Genomic DNA, 23,960 nt, shown 5'->3' with positions numbered 1-23,960 from the left:
GACTGAGGCAATGTGGAGTCACTGCTTTTGAATTTCCTTTGACGACGATGCACAGGAATATAAACAAAGCAGTTCCCAGCGCGAGCCTGCTCGGGGGCCGAAGAGCATGGGATACACTGTGGCTGCATCTCGTTCGCTTGCCTTTCTGTGGGAGTAGGAGGAGGATTTCTGGGACGTTTCCTGTGGGCTAAATATAACCATCAGGGAAAACCCCAAAATGCAAATAAACCTGAGGCCTTCTTTCTAACACAGTTAAGCGAAGAGTGATGCTGAATAGTGAGAGGATGGGAACTGAAAATGGAGCTGAACACAACTAAAATAAAGGAATTAACTGTGTGTTAATTCCTTTAACTGAGCCCTTCAGATCACTTATGTTTGGACACAAGGATGCTTATGCACCTGTTGGTGAGGACCACAATGTTAATTTAGTGCAGACCAAATGTAGATGTGGTATTTTTGTATTTAGTATGTTTCACATTATTACCCAATTTTTCTGCTCTGGACCAAATGCTACAGCGAGGGGCTCAGGTCTTGTTTCCAGATTTGAAGTGAATTGTTTATACATTTTTGTTTCAAAAAAGATTTGCATTTACACGACAATGATTTGAAACACTGAAAACGGCACTGTTGGGCCACTCGTGCGTGCTGTTGTTTGGTTTTGTTATGAAACCACATGTGCGCTGAGAACAATACACTATAAACACTAACGATGGCGAGTACGCAGGCATTCATATGGACAGACGATCAAGTTGGATTGCCATTACGGTTGGCTCTCAACAATAAAACTACTAAATATAGCCTCCAACTGTTGCTGGAGCAAAGGCATAATCAAGAAAACACTTTTATATTGAGCAACTCTGTTGAAAATAAGAGAAATAACGTGCTAAATGACCAAATCTATTCACTACTGTGTTTACACTCACATTTTTGTTTTTCTTGTGGCTTTTGTACGTAACACTAAGCAAGGAATTCAGTTCCATTTTTCACACGGGAGGTAATTGCTTCAGCCAACCATGTTGTGCTGGATGGAAGTCGTATCGTATAATTAGTGGTAATGGGAAACCAGTTGATAGTTTGCTTCTTCATGTGTGACTGGCTTCCCAAAAGGGCTCTCTAATTTTCCTATAAACACTCTAAAAATGTTCCCAAAAAGCTGAAAGTACTTTTTGTTTTTAATCAGAAAAAGTCGAACTTCAACATGTCTGAGGGAATGTTACTCCACTTCTATTTAGCAGGTTTGTCACTAAAATCTCTCCTTTTATATTCATCAGGTAATGTTGAAATTAGATCAAAGAAGAGGTACAAATCTGCGTGAATTTTATTGAACATTTGGCAGTTGTTGGCATTTGCTCTATCCGCTATCACGATGCGAGTCCTTAATTAGGTACTTAACTTTGTAGGCACTTTTATGGCAAAATGCAGAGTTATTTCTCCTGCCTGCCATTTTGCTGCGCTTAACTTGTGAGGCTTTTCAATTTTTAGCCATGTGTAAAAGAGGCTGGTTACTTGATGAATCTTGTGTGGTCCAACTGGCTAATTGTAGTGGCTCTCCAAAATATTTTGTCCACTTGCCTGTGTTTTGGCTCAGTGGGTGGAAATGAGGAAACGAGGCTCAAGGAATATTACAAAAAAGACAATAATTGGCCTTGCACAGATTTTGCACACACACACTATGTCTTCCTCTCTTCCTCTCTCTTGCTCGCTGCACATTCTAAACTCGGCTGTAACCACTACTGCCTTAACTCTTGCACTAGCTTTAGCTTTGCCAAAACCTCAACAGAACATTAAGATGATCAATTTACATGACGTTTTAAGTGAAAACGTTATGTTCTTGCAATTTGTTTTTCTGAAAACTTTCAGCGATATTTTTTAAATGATATGGCAGAAACGCTGAAAACGATGTAGTTCTCATCGTGGGCCATGAGTGCGTGCTGTTTGTTTTTGTGATGAAACCACACACACATTTGCACAGAGAATAATATGCTATAAACTAACAATGGCGAGAACTCGGATATCCGTATGAACAGATGACAAAATTAGATTATCATCACGACTTTCAACTCTAAAATTACCAAGACCTAGAACAAGATGGACTGGCCACCACTGTTGTTATTGTCCATCGACTCGTGCTTGTGCAGAAGAACTGTGTTCTACGACCGTGGCCACATGCGCAGTTGCAGCATTTCTGCTGTTTTCATGAAGATGGAGGATGAGCATTTTTTGTTTTCAGTGGCTTTCAGCACTGTTGTTGTGTAAATAGACCAACAAAATGCAACAAAAGTTGAAGTGAAGTATTCGTCATTATACTGACGTGAATCTCCATCTGCGATCAGCTTGATGTCCCCATTGGGGTAGACAAACAAGCAGGCACACACAAACATAAACACGCAGAGCTTTGCTTATACCACGAGAAGACCTTACATTCATTTAACTTCTGCTTGACTAACTATAACCCCAATGTTACCTTTATCTTCAAATGGGGCCTCACACTATAAGTGTGATCAGAAGTTTCAGTCCCCATAATGTGGGCAAAGTGCGCCCCGCCTACACACAAGCACATGGATGCACCAAGCGGTCCACACAGCAGCAGTTCCCATGGTTTGTGAAGTACAGTCAGAGAGGCAGTATGGTCACCAGATGTCAGGGACTGCTGAGGACATGTGGTCGAGGAATGGGCAAAACACACACTTAAGCAAATATGCTCACAGGCTTGAATATGTACACACCGATAAGCCCACAGTGCCGTGCTCCCAAAATAAGGCGGGACTCAGGCAACCTGTGCGGTTGTGTATATTCGAGAATCTTTGACTGTACAGGAATGTGAGGACAGATATACATCTACATATAAAATGGATATAATAGAGATGATGCTTGACATCACCACACCAAATATAGATCTTGGTTTCAGTAACATTCCTGAAATTGAATGTAATGGCGCAACGTCCCTCTTCCTTTCACCCTTAAAGTACAGGTCTGCAAACTAAATGTTGTAATTTGTTTCAGGGTTTTCTTCAAGAAGGCCAAGAAACGGCAGTCATGAATATTCAAAGGCCATAAAAATCTTCTTGGTTCTTGAAAAAACAAAACAGAAAGCAGCTCATCTCTTGTAGTTTAACTGCTCCTGAAGTTCCCAGGGGACAATGCCATCTGTCCTCCTATTACTTGTCATGTAAAGCAGAAATTCATTAGCTGGAAGGATCCTCACTGTTTGAGAACGGGATTAAAAGTCTAGCTTGCAACAGAGACTGCTGAGTTCACCAAAAGATGAAATGAATCCCTCGACTGGTACAGTCGAAGTGACAGGAGAAAGACACCCCGAGCCCTGCTCTGTTCGCTGTATTCTCCCCCGGAGAGCACATCCTCCTCCTCACACAAATATGTTGACATTCTTGGTGACACACACATCACTTCCCACACTCTGACTCACAATGTTTGGCCCCACTTGGCTCGCCACGAAGCTCTCATACAGAGGACAACACTTTCCCCACGACAGTCCGCACCATTCAAGAGACTCTTAGGCTGAAATGAGCTTTTCAAAATGATTGAGCCCCAGTCTGGATGTCTATTATGTCATATTGTTGTTGATTTGTCTAGTTCAAGAAGACATCTGAAATACACATGCACTGGATTGAGTCGGTAACCTCACGTCCTACAGGGCTAAAGATGTTGGCAGCGGGAAGCCAGTCAAAACCTCCTTTGTCTGCTTACGGTTCTTGTAAGGTTAAGCTCAGCACCATGAGTTTAATACTCCTTCCCACTGGAAACGACAAACTGTAATTGGTTTAGAAGCAAATGTCCCGTCTAACCCTAATCTCTTGGGTTTTGGGGGAATTCCTGGAGTGCGTTCGCTTAATCTTCTCAGTCCCTACGAAATCTTCTTAATTCTGAATGAAATTTAATGTGTGGCGGTTATTACTTGTCCCCTAAATAAGGTGTAGTTCTGCTGCTCCTGTGCCTGGGTACCACTAGTAGATGGACAATGACAACAATGACTGCCTCCAGAGTGTTATTACTAGTTTTACAGATGAATCATCTATAATAACAATCGAACTTAGTCGTCTGTCCAACAGCAGCACCCACTACAAGCCCGACAACAAAGCTACATTTTTTTCTAGTGTTTCTGCCATGTTTAATTCTAATAATAATGGCAATAATGATATTATTAACTTTTGTACCTGTACCATTCTGTCAGTCCTGTTGTTAAAGGATTGTAAAATGAATCTTTATCAGACAAATCAAAAAGAAATGTAAGAATTTGGTTGTTAAACCTTGCTACATACTGATTCTAATGAGAGTTGTATTGGTCAGAATTGAATAGATCCGATGGCTCGACTCTCATGGTACTGATTGTTTTTCCATGTGACCTCATGGTGAATATTAATTGACCACCCCGGGGAATATCAAGCAGAATTCCATTGGAAAAAATAGGTAGCTTTGTGGCCATCACAGACTAATGCAACTTTTTTTTTTAGTTCAATTCAATAGAAACTAATGAGAACTTTGCCGCTGTGCTGCGAATGGTATGATTGTTATACAGTCATAAGATGGTGAAGTAACTGTGCTGTAATCAAAGTTCTGCTGATGTTGACATTGTGAACAGAAACGGACTGCAGATCTGACGTCTCACATTCTGTACATGCCAACACACCCAGCGCAGAAATCTCACAGTGGAGATCATCTTCCGTTCCGCAGGCAGCCATACCTGAACGCTTAGAGAACAGAGCCTGAAATGGACCTGGAAGCTGAGCGACATGGGCTTGGTTGTGCACTGAATGTACAGGAGAGGTCATTAGATAATGTTATGAGCATTGGTCATGTCTTCAGTCAGTACAGGAATAATTAGTAAAGCGACGAAATGTCCCACAGCTGTCCAACCAGTCGGGAGCTGTGAACAATTGCAAGACCGCAGAATGTCCTCTTCAGACAATGCCTGCTTGTTAGGTCAAGAGTGAAGTGAATGCTGACCTCCGGAGCTCACGGCAGTGTCAATAAATGCAAACTTAGCACTTCGCTGACATGTCCTACATGCCGTTGTCATGTGAAGGGACCAGCTGGAAACTATAATGATCATGTCTCATCTTAGCAGAGACACATGTATGTATGCATGCCATTAAATTCACATGGATGTACACTTGCACATGTCAGCTACTGTATTTTCCACACCATAAGTCACACCTCAGTATAACTCCAGTCTTTCAAATCGTGCGCCACCGGGGGGAAATATTTTGAAGCAAAAGTTGAATTGATACCGAGACGGAACTGTAACTTGATATACCTTGACCAGCAGCTTCTGTTCCAGAACCATCAGTAAATTTGTTCCTCTCTTTCTGCTGATTTAATTCTATTTTTTCTGCTGCATATTTTTAAGTTTTTATAGTATAGCTTTTTCTTTTTGTTGGACATTTGGCTTCCTCCGTCACCTAAATATGGTAGTAACCGTGTTTTCGTGGTACAGTAGCAGCAGTCTGTTGTCATACAGAGCCATCTAGTGGTTCATGGTGGTATTTATAGGTGCATTTTGACGTTGGTCGCTTCTTCAAATAAGTCACATGACCAACCAAACAACTGAAAACAAAAATGTAACTTATCGTCCAGTAAATCCTGTATTTTTATGTTCTTCCGGGGGCATTTACTTGTGAAGTACCTTTCCTCCTGCTAAGTGGATGTAAGTGGATACGGACTCTTTTTAATTTTTTGGGCGAAATATTGGACTTCCTGTATATTCAAGATCCAACACAATCATTGTGATTTCTCATCTTTACATGTTGCTTTCAGTTCTAGCATATCTTGTTAAAGTAAAATATTTTGGTCTTCACCTTGACTAAGAATCATGATTATTTTCAGTATATCAGTGTTCTGCCGTGCTTCATTGTTTACTCTTCAATTACTGCTCAAATGTCACGAAAATAATGACAATAATAAGAGCGTCCACTCGCAACATTCCTGCCTCTAGACTCGGGTCTGAGTGAATCACGACCCTTCTCACTTAAAAACGCACACACACACACACACACACACACACACACACACACACACACACACACACACACACACACACACACACACACACACACACACACACACACACACACACACACACACACACACACACACACACACACACACACACACATACCAGAAATGTCCAGCAGGTCAGAGACAGCTGCTGCTAATTTTAGGCGGCCTGTAATGCCTGCCGTGCCCCAGACCCCCCACTGTCCAGCAAACTACACCCCGTCTTCTTTTCTCAAAATGACTTTGCCCCGAGCACACTCCCCTTCCCCCATAAATTGCTAAAAGTCCATAAAACCCAGACCTCCGCCTCATCCTGCCCTCCTATCCCCTCCCGGGATCCCGCCTGCTCAGTGGGTAGCTGGCAAACACCCACTGCCAAATATTCAAACACTGGGATATGGATTCCGGAAGCGTATTGACCAACAACAAGCAGGAAAACGGACCGAAGTCTTCCGGATTACAATGCCTTCTGTCTGTTTGAGTGAACAATTATAAAAAGTATACATGTGGTTACAATTTAAATCGTTTCCTGTAATTAGGAGCAAATGCAGTACATGTTCAATCTCACCTCACCGACAACACTTTTTATTTACCATTATGCATTTACATTAAAAGAATGGACACAATGTGAGGGAAAGTCACATTTGTGCACATTGTATTAAGTAACACACACAATTTGAAATTAGAAACGCTCAGGTGTTTAAATAAAAGGCTACAATCACCGTTAATTTTCATCAAAGTATTCAAAAAGTACAGATAGATATGATATATATATATATATATATAATGTGGACAAAATGCTGGATTGATACATTAATGGCATCTTTTAGTATTTTTGAAGTGATTTTGATGGTGTGATTATGTAATAAAAATATATTGAAAATTAGGTATAGGTCGACCCACTGGAGGCCAGCTTTGTTTTTATCGGCCGGTCACATGTTCGACACCACTGTCATAAATGGCGTCCGAGTTAAGGTTATGAGAAGGACCCACGCTAAATCTTGTAAATGGTGACAGGGGTGGAAGGAAAGGGTTAAGGGGAGTTTTTAGGTATGCTCATCTCTATTTTAACTCAAATGTGCGTACTTCTTTCGCTCTTTGATTTTTTTTATAGCGGGTTTGTTGCTTTCATTTCTTTGACCTTGAGAGAAAACTATTGCTTTATCAGCCTTTCCCACACCAAAACAGAGTGCATCCAAAATGAAATAAACAGTATGATAAATGACCAATTTCACACAGCACAAAGGAATGAGACAGATAAGTGATAAGTTTGTGAAAGGAAGAGTCACAGCCACATGACTGAAAATGAACTGGTTGACCTTGATGATGAAAGATGTTCAAAGACATTTCTAGAAGATTAATGAATGGACGGGTTGAAAAACTGAAATGGTTAAATGTCTTCCATTCTGATCTGATTAGATTTCAGCAGTCTTTAGTCTTACTTAAACAAAGAGTTCAAATCAGCACCATACAATTAACCAGTGTTTTAACTCAACCATATGTATATGTTTTAAGTCTGTACATTTTTGCACACACGCGCTCCACAGCATGCCACAGTCATGATTTGCAGAAGATGCATACCGCTCCTCACCTTCACCCTTACCCACTTATGTCTCACAGTCAAACCCTGCAAAGTGGATCCAGAACATTGTCCAGCTTCCACAACAACCTCAACGGGGACAGACCTTGTCCAGAGAGATCAATTTCTGATCAAATCCACAAAATAAAGTAATTCATAAAGGAATGATTGAATTGTTGAATTTATAGTGATACTTTGGAGGAAACAAAGAGAGACAATGTGCACTGACAGTGCATAGAGATCGAGAAATCTATTTACCGCTGACAAAACCACACCCTCTGATCCCCTCCCATGACTGTAATATTGTCAGCAGCTGCCACTTTAGTCTTTTTTTTTCTCCTCCATGACCACATTCATGTCAATCCTTATGCACCACTTCCTAATTTCCCTCAGATTTTGACCCAGACGGTCTGCAGGCTCTTGTGCCTCTGAGCATATGTGCTTGTTGTCTGTGAGTGTGTGTGTGTGTGGGGGGGTTAGAATCAGTAAGTCTAAATGGTTGAGGTCATCTATGTACACATGCCACAAACACAACAGAGAGCCAGCCAATGAGTGCGTGCGAAAGACACATACATGCACTTTTGTACTTTGCCTCGCCACTTGTGGTCCGCAGGCCACACGGGTGGGAGTTAATGAAAATGATGAGGCGCTCTCCAGCCATTGGCTGATCTTCAAAACCACATTCAAAGGTCTGGTGAGCGCATATGTACGCTCCAGCCAACTGCTATAATTGCACTGTAATAATACACCAATTGCAGGTTTGGAGTTAACAACGTGACATCACAACTATTCCTTAATCTGGCCAATTAGTAACCATGGGAACATTGGCTTCTGGCACCCGACAGACCCTCTAATCACTATCAGACTATGACAATCTTCTCTTGCGTGTGAGGCTAACGTTCTAATTTGGTGTTTGATTAAAAAGTTGGCAAATGTTTAGTTTTACTGGATGATTTATGTTCAAACTGTCTTTTCCTTAAGAGATCCATCATGGACAGTTTTTCTCGAAACTTGAATGGTAACACTGAAAAGGCATTTAAAATGTAATTTAATAAGTGTTAAAATATTGGGTGTTAAGATAAAACCTGATGAAAGTTAACAACTTTTTTTTTTCTTTTTTTTTTTTTAGCACGTCCCTGGAGATGAAAACTCAGGCTTTAGTCGGCAATAAATGTTTGGTTTAACTGAAGGCTTATACATGCTCAATGTTGGATATGCGTACAGATTTACAAGAAGCAATCCGTCCTTTGTCCGTATTTGTGTCTGCTTGCTGGAAGCTGATGGATGCCGGCCGGCAGTAACGGTAGGGGAGCGGTGTTGAGCTTAGGCATTTATAAAGAAATATTCAGAAGATCCTCAGGACTGTCTGTGTGACACTTCAAAGTATTCAAACTTACAACCTCCAGCTATGTCTTTAATCAACACCAACATTATTGCTACCTTCTGCAATTCTAGTTGTTATTGACGTCCTCATTTTTTCTCTAAAATAAAACTCCATTCGTTTTCTCTGCATTTGGCCAGTATATTGATTTATGGTGGATTGAATGCTAAAAGCTTATTCGAGTGCATTCGATGCAGTGTAAGGTTTTCCCCCTTTAACATACACATGTTTGCGTGTGCACGTAAAACATAAATGATGTCGGCTTGGTACCAGTCTGTGGTTTTATATTACTTTATTGATCTCCTTTCAACACAATTTTATAGCGCCAGATACGACACAGTCATCTCAAGTCACTTATAATACCTGAGCAAGCATAAGCGATAGTGGAGAGGAAAAACTTCCTTTTAACATTGAGAAACATGCAGAACCAGACTCAGAGGTGGAGGCTTTCTGCAGAAACAGACTCGGACTCAACGTGTCAACAGGCCCGTTACTGATGACGGAAGAACCTGTTTGTAGCAGTCAGAATGCTATTTATCACAGGTGTTAAGCATAAAGAGTGTAGATGAGACTGCATCAAACTGTACTTTGAGTAATAAAAAGATGCATCATAACGAAATTAAACAAGCCACATCGATGTTTTTAGTCACTGTTCATAGAGAAGGTTCGATTGGTAAAATGAAGGCTAATATGACAAAAGCACTCATGCTGTACAGACAGAAAAGTCCCGGTTTGAGTTTGTGCTTTGGGACTTTTTTCTGCATGTTCTTTCCCTCATTCCTGCGACAGTCTGAAAAAAAAACCCAAAACAACCCCACATTTGAGATGATCGGATGAATGCAGCTTAACCATCGGTGTGGCTTTAGGTATGCGGTGTCTGGCTCGCTGTGTGTGCACTGCATTGGACTTGTGAGATGTCCGGTGTGTACCCTGCCTTTCGCCTCATCTCACGATACCTCCTGACTCCTTTGAAGGTCCTTGTGATTTCTGTGCACACTGCCCCACCCCACATGACTATCACACCCACTCATACTTTATTAATGCGCCTCGCAGAACATAGAATTGGTTCTGTGATAAATCAACATTATGGCTGTGATCCACAACCTTGATTTTGATCCAGTTTGGTAAAGAACTGGAGGCCAGGAAACCTGATCCGGGTGTCTGCACTATGTGACATGTTAATCCTGATCAGTGTCTTAAACCAACTCGTACGCAGTGTCTCCTGCTCCAACACTTGGCACCGATTATAGTGGAAGCCTCCAATTTGGCTGAAGATGTGCTAAAGTATTGATGAGGACCGACACTGACAGTGATGACAATGAAATCTCAGAGTATCAATTATTGATGTAATCATTAGCATGTCAGCTGCAGACAGTGGGAGGTTTATGCACTGTGGACCTCTCTGCAGTTCATCATTTTCAAAAAGACAGTGAGAGATGTTCCTCTTTTATTTCCTTTAAAAAAAAAAAAAAAAAAGGATATTCTTGCCTAACCCTGTGAGATACTCTGGGAAACGATGTCCAGCTTCTGTATTTATACTTGACCTCCCTCACTGGCTTGGGTCTGTGTCACTCAGAGTGCTTGGCTGCCATACAGAGTCCTTAGTACTATTGGTGTTATAGTAACCCCTCTCTATTTAAGTGCCTGGTCGAGGTTGCAAGGCATTAGTGCTGATATTGTCTTTGATATATTGTACACACACTCAGCCAAGATGACACACATGTTCGCTTAAAAGGAGTCAAAGAGGCTCAGGAGTTTTACCTTGTAGTGTCAATGCTCTTTTATACCACTTACAGATTAAACTAATAGCAGAATTTAATGCAGCAGATGGAGAAAAAAAAAAGGATTTATATGACACAAAGTTGCATTGTTTCAATAACTCTGGATTAATAGCTTTTTAAACCTATTGACAGTGGAGAGTGAATATTGTATCACAAAACTAAGCAGTTTCCACAGTAATCAGCTTTAACTCATGGTTGGACGGCAGCTATTGGTCGAGCTTGTGCAACACGTCAAAAAAGTTATTTGGACAAAATAACTTACAATCTACTTGCAAAACAGTCAGGAGTGAAAACCGGGCCTTACTTATCCAAGACTGCTGAGCAAGCTTGGGGTGTTTAGCTCGCTACGTTTTGTTGGTCGTAACTTCACCTTATTGTAGCAATTTATTGCAGATTGCAATTTGACGTGATAATGCATTCATTGGTACCATCTTTAGATGATAACGCTGCAACAAAATGAAAAGGTGATAAATTACGAAGTAGCCTTTTCAAATTGTTAGGTAGCTTACACTCACAGGTACCTGATGACGGCTGGATTTAAAGGTGGCTCCTGTTTGGTCTGTCAAGCGAGAAGTTTGCAAAACCATCAAGGTATTTTACACAAATACTTGAACTATAGAAACTTTGTGCCAATTTGTGCTTTGTCAACACAAATGTTCTATGCAGCAGAGGGTTACTTATATAAGTAAAAAAAAAGTGTTTCAAGAATTACTTGGTAGTAATGCAAAAGCCATATTGGTAAAAGAAGTGCCTGGTCTTGTCTGTTTCAGCAAACCGTGGGAACTTTTCCTCTGTGCTTCTCAAAATGCCGCACAAGTAAGCTAAGTACATGCAGCCTGGTACGGCTGCCATGATTCAACGTGGCCAAAATAGTTTCTCCATCTGCTGCTTTCCCCTCACTGGTGAGTACAAATGTCGGTGTGTGTGTTCATGTGCTTGTGTGTGTGTATGTGTGTCTTTAAGTGTGTGTGGTATGCTGTGGTTGCTTGCTGGCGCCAAATTTAGTCCCAGGCAGTGAAGCCCCGGTGTAACTGTTGCTCTGAAGTCCTATCAGTGCCAGAACCAAAAGTCTTCCGCAGATCTCCCGCCCGATTGTGAAACTCAATGGCGAGCGCAGACGGCCACCTCACAGCTGAGCTTTCCTTCTACTTTGGCAAGCAGATAGACCCCCCCCAAAAAAATCAAAAAGTTGGCCAAAAGCACTCTAAAGCGAGTTGATTTTCCACCAACTTTCCTGTAAGCTGGCCCAAAATAAAGACATGGAAGAAGATGAAAACTGACACGAACAGCAGTGAAGCAAGACAGGAGGCTGGTGAGCCCGTACAGTGCACATTACGAGCAGTACAACAAAAATCACTTTGTTTTATGAGTTGAAAATGGGTGTTGGAAGCGGTGATGTCATGCTGCGTAGCTCCCAACACATTGAGCACATTCACTTTTAATCGGCGACAATCGGGCCGACGCCAGATCTCTTCCACGTGACGACAAAACTGTCATGTTTGTTTATTTTAGCTTTCATGTCCGGCAAACAAGTTTTGCAGTTTGATTTGTTTAGGTTGCAGGTTATAAAGTTGCTTCAGAACTCTTCAAAACCACCAAAATGACAAGTTTAACTCCCGGGCCAAGGGTAACTGTGACTTTGAGACCTCTGCGTTTGCTTTATGTCACTCAGCATCAGGAGTCAAAGTTCAGTGTACTTTGGCATGTTGAAGGGGCCAAAACGTAACGCTGTTTTTGCAGTTTCTGCGTCAGGCTGAGTGGAAAAGAAATGGGTCATGAATGAATAATGTGACTAAGCGGAGACAATGAGAGAGATGATGAAAGAGGGAGAGTGAGATGTGTTGCATGTGAACGGCAGACGGGGATGAAGTGGAGGTGCGTCGCGGCGTTTTAAGTGGCAGACGGACAGAAGGTCAGAGGATCAGACGGGGATGAGCAGAGCACAACAAGAGAGGAGAGTTTCATCCAACTTACCGCCAAGGCCTGCAGCCTCTCTTTGTGGAGCTGAGCCTCCTCACACGACATCCTGAAGGGGGGAAAGCAAGGGGAGAGGGAGGGGGGGGGTGAAAGGAGAACGAGAGGTGAGATCTGGGAGAGCCGCGGTCCCTCAGAGAGAGAGAGAGAGGTGGAAAGAGTCACACACAGAGGGGGAGGGAGGAAGAGGAGGAAGAGGAGGAGGAGGAGTGTCCAGACGAGGTTCCTCTTCCTCAGCGATAATCCAACTCGGAGCACTGCGGGAGAGCGAGGTTGTACTAAAGATCTCTCACTCGCTGGCCATGTGCCTCGCACTCTGCCCGCTGCTTTCTGCCTCTCTCTGTCTATCACCCACTCTTTCTTGCCCGGTCTCTCCTCCCTCCCATTTGTCCCCTCCCTCCCTTGCTTTTTAGGCATGAGCCATGTGTGATTAAACAGCTGGGAGGAGCAGCTGAGAGAGGGAAGGAGAGAAGAGAGGAACGATGGCATGAAGAAGGGGGGGGGGGAGTGAAAAGAGAGAGAAGGGAAGAAAGTGGAGGAGTGAAATAGAATAGTGAAAAGAATCAGTGGAGTCATTTGTCATATCTGAGAAACTGGAACAGTGTGAGGACTGAAATAATCTTTTTGGTGAATGAAATGTTCATTTCGAGGCTGCATTACAGAAAGATGTTTATCTCAACTGGTCTGGACCGGCAACATGCTGACGACTGCAAATAGTCCATCCTGAAAATGTTGTAATTCCATTGACTCTTCATAAATCTATAAAGAATTTGTATAGTATTTCTCGAGTGCAATCGACATTCACCGTGCTGGTTTTCACCAGCTCCTTCCTCGTGGTATCGAGCATTAAGGTCGCTCGCTTTGTATTGCTGATGTCTGCTGTTCAAATATGGGTCTCAATGTTGCGTCCATTCTTTCTGAAACAGTCTCATAAAGACAGAATAGAAATAGAAATAAAGGTCACTCTTCAGGGTGATAGAGGGGGTAGGACAGGACCCACTTGGGGGTCGAACGTTTCACATCATTCGTGTAGAACAATGTCTGCCATTATACGGACTCCTCTCCACACTGGGAAAGCAAGTAATTATAATATTACTCAAAAGAGGAAGCAAAATGATATTCAAAATGACATGCATTCACAGTTGTAATCATCAGTCCATCCATCACAGGCCAACAACCACACACAGTCACATTCACACTGAGGGGCAATATAAGTGTGAATAGACAGTTTTCTAGAGGAACAAGAAATAACTGCAAAAAACAAGTAAGGTGCACTTGAAGATTCCACTCAGACAATCTCATTCTTCCTCAGAGGCAATAATGCTAACTACTAAACACCGGTCGGCCTCTACCTCAACATCCTTCTATCTATTGTCTATTCTTCTTCATCCAACTTCATCCAACAAAACCTTTTTTTTTGGGAGGGGGGTGTCTGCTCACATGACGATGGTGATCGGAGCCACTGAAAACGCAACTTTTTGAAAATGCTACAACTCCCTGTAGACGGTGGAAACGCTGCTACTGCGCATGCACACCACAGTCCTTGTAAATAGTTCTTCTGCACGCACGCAAGTAGATTAGCAATAACAACAACGGCGTCGACCATAATAGCAATCCAACTTCTATAGTATGTCGATACGAGTGTTGGTGTTCTCGCCATTGTTAATGTTCATAGTGTATGGGTTCTCTGCGTGATTGTGTGTTGTCCCTTACGAAAACAAACTCACTGCCAGCTCATGGTCTGGCATGCCAGCCATGTTGTTGCTGTGCAAACGTGAAACTTCTGACTTGTTTCAATAAGAAAAGGTCTAAACCACAAAGTTCAGCTGATAAAGTGAAGTGGCTGCAGTTTCAACCTGTCGCAAACTGAAGACAGTTGCAGCATCATGAAAATAGCACATGAAACATTGAGCAACATCAAATCAGACAAGAAGTGTTGCTCTTTGATCGTCTGTCTCCTTGTTTGTTTTTTTTGTTTTGTTTTTTTACTCTTTTTCCAAAACATTCTATTAGCTTTGAATTTCGAATTGACTTGTTTTTGTAATTGATGCAAAAACATTTCAGTTTTAGAAATTATTACAGTATGAGTATACAAACATATCGAAAGTCAACAATCTACTTTTGATGACTCGATTTGCATTTTGACAAATACTTCCTTCAAATAAATATAACTTTCCTCAGACATGTATTGGGATTCTTGTCAACTGCCTTGAAAAACCATAAACTTGGTTATGAAAAGAAAGAAGCAGCTTGATGTAAGATGACATGACAAATTGTTCATCTTTTATGTTTGGAGAGCTGCTAGCAGCTGTTGCTACGCTACACTGTGCTATTATTGCTGCCAGCTTTTGGCCGCAGTTGCACTGCACAAGTGAAGACAAACATTTCTCTCTTAGAGCTGTGTGTGTGTGTGTGTGTGTGTGTGTGTGTGTGTGTGTGTGTGTGTGTGTGTGTGTGTGTGTGTGTGTGTGTGTGTGTGTGTGTGTGTGTGTGTGTGTGTGTGTGTGTGTGTGTGTGTGTGTGTGTGTGTGTGTGTGTGTGTGTGTGTGTGTGTGTGTGTGTGCATATTTTAAAGAAAACAGATGAACAGTTTCTGTCACATCAAACTTCAGGTGGTGATTTGACTTCTCCCACACAAGAATCACAGAACTGCTGACTCGTCAGGATGTCCAGCTTTTCATTATTATTTGTGCCAATCAAGAACAACGGCTCACTACAGCAGACATGAGAGGAAAAGGCTAATTTTCACTTCATTTCAAGTGTATGGAGATGAACAGTGGAACATCCGTGGGAATGTGCTAACGTGCTAAAATAGCTCCCAGGCTGTGACAAAGCAGAGTTTGAGTAAATGGGTCACACTTACCTACGTCCCAATTTCCATTTCCAGTTATTTGAACTCTCCAGGTTCACCTGGGTTTCATCTATTCTTTCTGGTGCAGCTTAATATTTACCTTACATTTCCCTTCTTTTTCTTTTCTTTTTTTTGGCTTTTTATTCTCTATTCACAATGCAGTCTTTCCCAATCGTTTCTTTTTTTCTCTTGGAGCCTCTCCACATTGCTTCGAAGGCCCCATTTACACTACAATGTTTCAAGTCAAAAAACGTTGGTTTTTTTTTCATTTTTGTTTCAGAAAATTTGCATGTTACACAGAAACAATTAGAAAATGATGTCTATTCACACAGAAATGGTAGAAACACTGAAATAGATGCAATTTTGACAATTTGCAGATATCACCAGTAAAACATTGTTGGGGGCAGGAGTTTTTATTCTGTCGGCCGTATGTTTGACTCCCTGCTCTGAAAAGAATGTGTCCATATCTGGTTTTCTTTGGCATATTTATAAAACTCATGTGGACATCCTCAGAGCAGACGAAGCCCCCGGCCCTCACTACAATGTATGACATGCCCCAGAGGGGGGGGTCACAGACCCCCGGTTAGGAACCACTGCTTTGACGCATTACTGCTCTAATTTCCACCTTCATCTCCTCTCACTTCCAGCACTGATCTCTCCCTCCTTCTTCATCTGTACTTTGCTTCATTCCTTTCATGCCTCCCGTGGAGCATCTCTGACCTTCATCCCCCCTTCACTCTGTGACCTCTTCTACAGCCACTCCTCGTCTTCCTCATTGACCCCCTTCTCTGCTCTTCATCGTCACCATTCTTTCCCATATCCCCCCTTAACTTTTCCACCTGTCCTTCCTGTCATCTTTCCTCAAAGTATCTTGCTTTCTTTTGCTCTTGGACACTCTCTCCTCTTTTCTCTTCTTCCTCTATCCCTCCATCCTCGAGCAGACGTCCTTATAAGGAGAAACAGCAGAAGCAGTCTTGGCTTGAATCTTGAGGGAATACAGAGGCATGCAACACACAATAACACACACACATACACACACGCGCGCGCACACACACAGACATAACAGCAACTGCATTACTCTGCGAGAGAGAGAGAAAGAAAAAAAAAGAGTATCATAAATAACCGCAGCTGGAAAGCATCCGCTTTGTGAAGTCACTAGGCAGCTGTAAGACTTGTATTAATCAAACATGTTATAGTGCTGAGTTGTATGCAGCCCTCAGCTATAGTTTTCTCATTTAAACACGAAGTATGAATCAGTTGAGGGGCTGTGGGATTTTACTTTTCATTAGTGCGAGCAAGGTGTTGAAATCCAGCAATGAATGGTGGATGGGTTGTTGTGCTGTCTTCATGATAAAAGACTGAGACTTTAAAAGGTTGCAGGTCAATGGGAAGCAGAGAGGTTGTACACTGTTGACATGCGATGTCGCTCTGCTCAGTTGTTTATCACTCATTGTGAATTCGTACAATAAAATGAAAGTTACTTTTTGATTGTTCGTCAGACAGGTTTGAGCCGATCGTTGGATTTGCAAGGATGGAGACGACGAATCAGTCGCAGGTGTATTGACTTTGTCGTCATTGTAGCATTAATTTACATTTCAGAGGAGATGCAAGTGCAAGAACAAATAATGCATTTTGTGATGCAATAGCAGCCATTTCAACTCATCACATTAGGTGATGTTACCATACAATAGCGTACTATAAGCTATGTTGTATTTATAATGTAATGTTATATTAAATTACTTTGCTATGTTTGGATGTGTTGCATTATTTAATGTATGTTACGCTACAGTACTTTCTGCTGCAGTACTCAATGTTATGTCACATTACGTTATGCTGAGTCGCAATGTTCTGTAATGTAACATTCAATTTCATTATGTTGCCTCATGTTGAGGCTACGTTGCATAATACCGTTACACTATTTTGCGTCACGTTGAGTTGTCTAGGATAAACTCATTTTATACAACATCACTCTAAGTTGCTGTCAGTACATATATAACCTAATAAAACAAAACAGTTTCAGTCATGTCTGTCCTCCCCCTGATGGACATTCTTTCCTCTTGACATTTCACCCACTGTTCTTTGACATTCCTACTGTGATATTCACCAGAATTCACCACAAATTCACCATCGTTTTGGCAACACCACAACAGGAAGTATTGAATTGGACTCACGACAATTGAAGTCAATTCTGCTTTTTCTTTTAGTATATTGTTGATGTTTACTGCATAGGTTCAAGTTAATAAATCTTCCACTGATTGTTTCTGGTGCAGTAAAATGTCTTCTGCTCATTTAAAACAAAATAGAAATGTGTGTTCATTAAATATTACTTCCAACCCAAACAATGTCTCTTGATGGGGATCTATTCAGACATTTGGACATTAGAAAACCCAGGTAAACCAATAACATCTGTGTGAATGGTGTCAAAAATTGTTTTCATTGGGACGTTGTCAATGTGAGAGCTGCTTATGTGGAACTGTATTTTTGACGCAGTGATAGAGAGCTGCCACGGGATTGTAGAAATGCTCGGCCATCATGTTGACTGTGTATATTAAAAACACATCATAGACTTTTCCACAAAGAACAACGATTTTTTTGTCGGATGTAATCCAATGATTAAAAGATCTTTGAGTTTTCTTTCAGATGTAACACCAACTTATTGTGTGCATGACACTGGTTTCTAATTTTTCATATTCTTTTGTTCACACGTCTGCACTTTTGAATGTGGTACTGTGAGGATTACTGTGTGAACCCTAACCCTGACATTTACCCACGTTAAAACATAAAACTACCTTTAACAAGGAACATACATCTCACAGAGCATGACCTGTTTGGAATCTCAGTTATATATTTAGTTTATGACTTGGCAGTCAAACTGTTCAGTCTGGCTTCACTGAGAGTTTCTATTGGGCCTGAATGTTCAGGAACCTCCTCATTATGAAAAGAATTCACAATTATTATTTATGCACCATTTTTCCACATCTGCATCAGATGTTTTCTAGTTTTTATTCTCCTAAAGTTTTCACTCCCCCGCTCCGCTCGCGTCAGCGATGCTGGTTGGTCGCCGTTGGAGACAACAGCATCATTGTTCCTCGACATCGCCACGACGACGCAATGACCTCACTGCACAGCCAGCCCGGCCCCGCCTCCCCCACCTCTTCTTTCAATCCAGGCCCAGAGGTAATGGCCTCCAGATGTGGAACCACTGGCAGGAAAACACACTCATGCAGAAATGTAACAACATGCAGAGTATGTGTGTGTGTGTGTGTGTGTGTGTGTGTGTGTGTGTGTGTGTGTGTGTGTGTGTGTGTGTGTGTGTGTGTGTGTGTGTGTGTGTGTGTGTGTGTGTGTGTGTGTGTGTGTGTGTGTGTGTGTGTGTGTGTCGGGAGCCGCGCGAATGGGCAAATATGGACAAAGAAAGTCAGTCAGACTCGGTGTGTGTGCATTTGTGTGTCCTATGATAATGTGGCTCCTTGTCGTGAGAGTCGCACTCCAACGTTTCAACTCTCCCCCAAATAACTGCAACACACAGATACAGCCTGATGCGGACAGAGTTAGTGTGTATGTGTGTGTGTGTCTGTGTGTGAGAGAGAGAGAGAGAGAGAGAGGGAAAGGCAACCCAAACAGACTGATTTCCAGCAATGGGACGTCCAGACCTTGATCTCATTCATGTTTCATCCATGGGTGACAGAGGTTTTTGTGCCACACCGTCTGCCTGCCTGCACACTGTTAAAAAAACCTTTTTTGAAAATCATTTTAATCTTTTATGAAATCACTGTTTATTATTTAGTAGTGATTTGAGTTTTTAAAAACAAAAGAAATGGAAAAGATTGGTAAACCCTTGAATTACAATTTTTTGGAGCGCTAATAATAAGGTATAACTGTAATAATCATACTTCACTGGTTTAATTCATTCCATTTGAGGCATACTTCGAACTTATATTTCAATATTTAGTCTACAGCAGCTGGCAACCATCCAGGTTGGCTGTAGCTTCTGAAGAAATGTGTGCATCTTATTTCACATTCTTCAAACAAGTGCATGGAAAAATGATGTGATAGTCCACTCACTCCATATTATCTCTGGGAAATGCAAATACAGCATCGCATATCTCCCGCAGCCAAAGTTTTTACGCTGAAACGGGAGCAGCTGCATGGATACCACTGCTTCTTTGAGTCATTCATGAAAGTATGCAGGCATTCAATGTGTTTTTTGAGGAGGATTACAGACTCATCTGATCTAATTTTTATGACTTCAGACCAATTTTAGAGAACAAATCCATCATTGGTGTGCAACCTCAATTTGCAGAAAGTTTGAACGGTGTGTTAAAATGTACATCAAACAGAATGCATTGATACCAAAATCTCAGAATCCAAAGAATTTATGCAAATTTAAAAAGAAAAAGTGTCAGTTTAAACGTATAACATTTAGCTTTATCTTGAGTAAAATATGGGTAATTGAGTTTAACAATGTAGTGGTTACCTCCTCGTGAGAAATAGTACGGTACGAGTCTGACTCAGGGGACTTTCTTCGTGGAGTTCCTTGTGGTACTCCACTTTCCTCAAACGGTCCAACAATGTGCATCTCAGGCCTTGTTTATGAGACAACATTTTAAAGTGAAACTGCAACACTTTTGTTGTGCTTTGGGTGTCAGCTCACTATTGTCAATGTTCATAGCGTATTGTTCTGTGCATGCATGTGTGCCTGGTTTCATTACAAAACCAAATAACACCCACTCGTGGGTAAAAACTACATGCCTTTCTACCATTTTTGTGGAAATATCGTTTTCAAAACATTGCCATGTCAAGGTGAAACTTTTCTGAAACAAAGACACTAAAAACGATGCATATCACTTTAAACATTGTCATGTAAACAGGGCCCGTGCCTAATTTGTGACTGAATTTGTCGCTAATGTGAATGTCTATGATTTATCTATGATTTCAACAAATCCATTTAACAACAAATCCACTTTCCTTTTCCAAACCCAGTCTTGAAACAATTTCCAATGCACAAACAGGGAGAACATGCAAGCTGCACACTAAAAAGCTCTTAAGACCAGACTGGAACTGAAGACATTCTTGCTATGAGGCGAGCCTGCTATCCACTACTCAACTGTTCATCACCCGTCATTAGGAGCAATTGTGCCTCAGAAATGTCTTGCTCAAGGACTCTTGGACACATGAGTGAAATGGGGATGGAACTTTAAACCTCCCGATTGGATGAAGACACTGTATTTACTACCTGAGCCACAGCTGTCCCAGTTTGTTATTTTAATTATTTAGTATTGTCCAAAATTTTCATAAATGTAATTCCCCTGCTGTGTTTCCACTATGTAAGATTGGAAAGGCTTGATCGGTCCTGTTAGCATCTCTTCCCTGTGAGACTTTGCTGCGAGTGTAATAAATAGCAACAGCAAATGGGCCATCTGCCATTGTGGTGTCTGCACTCTCTATTGACCACAAATACTACCTCGTCTTTCTGCTGAATCAGTGGACTACCCGGTGAGAGCGCGGCGTACATGGTGATTAAAGAGAGTCCATAGCACAGAGGGGGGAAAAAAACACACAAAAAACACACCAAGTGGAGGAAAGATGGGACTGTCATTGGTTGAATCACTGCAGCGCTGCTTCATTTGCCCAATTATAACATTAACTATTGATGTGCCAGCAGAGCACGTTCGCTCCACGCCTGGCTGCACCCTCTCAGCCCGCCCCGTGGGTGCGGTTCTGTCAGAAGATGCAAAGAAAATCCCTGTGACCTGTCACTCGTGCTGCTCGTCGACGGCTGATTGAGATTCTCAGCCCGCAGTGAGCCGCAGTGAGCCGAGCTGGTTATCACTCAAACTGCGCCGCATCCGCTAATCTACAACATCAGGAGTGATTTTCCAGCTTTTAATTAAAAAGCAGAGTTGCACATGTACTGTACCTATCCCTGCACAAACATACCACATTGCGCAAGTTTGATCCTTTGTGTGACATGTGGATGCAGCAAATCTGTAAAAACCCCTCAATGTGTTATGCAAGGTTCCAAACTACAGACCTTTAGCTCAAATGCACCCTGTGGCAGATGAAGACATATAGTGTTTCCTTAAAAAAAAAATGCAAAACACCAGACTGCAGTCGGACCTCACCTCACTCCACCTCAGCACAGTTTGAGATTTATTACATTTCACAGTTTCTTTATTGCTATCCCTAAAGAATCCCTATACATTTCCCTACTGCACAGTTACAAAGCTTTTGACTGTTCAGGAACAACTCCCACCACTTTCCTCTGCACCACTTTATCCATCAGCTGAATGCGGCAAGCGCAGCCGCAACAAAAATAACACAACTTGGGAGAGTTTCACTTTCTGTGATGGACTTCCAAAGCCTTTGGCTTCCTAACACTACTTGGATGCTCAAAAGGAACACGCATGACTTTATTCTTGATTTGTTAGTGCCGTCAGATCAGCTGGAAGGTATAATCTCACCAGTGGTTCTTGGACCAAACTCGGGGTCTTGATCTTGTTGCTGGTAGCTCATCCAATGAAAATACTGCATTCTGCTCTAGTTAAGTACATAGAGTACATAGAGCCACAAACATATTTGGGGAAGTTATAAAAGAAGTGGACAGATGGATGGATGCACTGTGTCACAATTCCATCCATCCACCCATCCATCCATCCATCCATCCATCCATCCATCCACACCCTCACGTCTACAGAGAGTAAGTTATAGCATGTGAAGAACATGCAAACTCAACGCAGAATCATACAATTGCATGATTTTGGAAGATTTATTAGAATCTCTGGTCAGTTTGTGCTGTTAAAGGTTATGAGCTCTTTTAAACTACAGTGCAATATTAAATAGGTTGTCACTTGTTTGCCTCCATTGTGTGTGTGTGTGTGTGTGTGTTTGGTTTTTTTTGCCAACTGAAGAAGGAGTGAGCTATAATCTAAAAATGGTCAAGGTAGATTAACTGTAGCAACAACACTTCCAGGCAGCTCAAACTTGCTAGCCTATAAATTACCCATTATGCAACTCTGTCTTAAAGCAACAGAGCCACTTTTTTTTCATACAGGATTTGGTCTATTTGGAAACAATTAAGTAATACACATGCGTTAAATCATCAACTTGGGATCAGAAAAGTAAAGGTAGCTATGAAATGTCATTTTGATGCTCAATCTTATTAATCTTTGCTTTGAATGGTGAGGAGGAGTCATTCTCAAATACAGAACATTTCTGCTGATATGGTGGATTTCTTGTGCCTCAGGGAAGCAACATCAAAGATTTGACAGTCAGCATCTGCAGCATTTCTTTTTTCCAATCCCACAAAAGGTTTCAAAGTTACACAGTCTTTTTACCTTTAACACACAGGCCAGAGTTGTCCTATCTCTTTCTGCAAATTTAGGATTACCTGCTTGTTGGTCAGGAATGAAAATCCTTATTTGAATTTTTTTGATAGCTGGATTTTTATTTTGTAGTGATAAATTATATATTTGTATATGTTTCAAAAACAAAGGTGGTCTGTTTACTGCTCAGTCATTTACAGTTGCTTAGGTAGCCTCTCACATGGAGGAAGAGCATACATGGTCGTACAGAAATCAGGAAGAAGGGGTCTGCAGCATGGCGGACTGTGCTGACACAGAAATGCTGGACAGAGCCTGCAGCCTCCAGCATGCTTAAACACACCACAGCAGTGCACGTCCACACGTTCTCTACGATATGTAGTAAGCAGTAAAGACCCAGAAGAAGAGCGTTGGAGAGACAGTGACAGAGAGAAATGGGACATGAGAGTAGCCATGAGGGCTTGATGTGCAGCAGAGTGAGATGCTGGTGGAGGCAGAGTGCGGACGAGGGACGGGAAAGCGAGTCAGCGAGGAGCAGAGAGAGGGAGGAGTGAACACCGTGTACAGCGTGTCTCCTCTCCAGTCATGACTGAGCAGCAGCCACACCATGACGGAGCTCCCGTTCCCATGACAACCCTGGCTGTCAGATGGAGGGATGGAGGGCGAGGAGGAGAGAAGCGACGGAGCGCAGTAGATTAATAAAAACAAAATAAATGAAGGTAGTGAGGGAAGCGTGTACTCACGGAGCTTTGGCCGTGCCGTTCCTCTGCAAAGGTGTGTCCGACATGGCTGCAACACCCGTTCTCCTCCTTTTTCTTCCTCCTCCTCCTCCTCCTCCTCCTCCTCTCCTTACTCTTGTCCTCTAGTGTCCTTTTGACAGAGTTGTGTCCTCTTCCTCTCCTTCTCCTCCACCCTCCTCCCTCCCACCTCCTTGTCTTCTCCACCTCCTCCTCCTCCTTTTCTTCTTCGCTCCTCCTGGCTTTTTGGTGTGTTTGTTATGCCAGGATGTGTCAGAGCAGCTGCTGCTGCCGCTCCTGCATCACCCTGCTCTGCAAGC

The 23,960-nt window shown here is 42.0% G+C and overlaps 1 protein-coding gene across 2 annotated transcripts in view; it reads right to left on the bottom strand.

The window, feature by feature from the left end:
- The window catches only part of palm2akap2 (PALM2 and AKAP2 fusion), a 90,702-nt gene extending 66,962 nt beyond the window's left edge, over positions 1-23,740 (bottom strand). Inside the window, exons 1-2 of one of the 2 annotated variants that reach the window (XM_080509744.1) lie at positions 23,647-23,740; positions 12,731-12,782 (exon numbers count right to left, since the gene is read on the bottom strand). In XM_080509744.1, the coding sequence (XP_080365870.1) occupies positions 12,731-12,782; positions 23,647-23,690 (96 nt within the window). In that variant the 5' untranslated portion in view covers positions 23,691-23,740. The remainder of the gene's footprint in view (positions 1-12,730; positions 12,783-23,646) is intronic. The other variant, XM_080509745.1, reaches the window with a different exon arrangement.
- Positions 23,741-23,960: the final 220 nt, after the last annotated feature.

This window comes from Blennius ocellaris, assembly GCF_963422515.1.
Source record: "Blennius ocellaris genome assembly, chromosome: 15".
NCBI classification, from domain to species: domain Eukaryota; kingdom Metazoa; phylum Chordata; class Actinopteri; order Blenniiformes; family Blenniidae; genus Blennius; species Blennius ocellaris.
The sequence above is the reverse complement of the archived record's forward strand: the minus strand, read 5'-3'. Positions and strand labels throughout refer to the sequence as shown.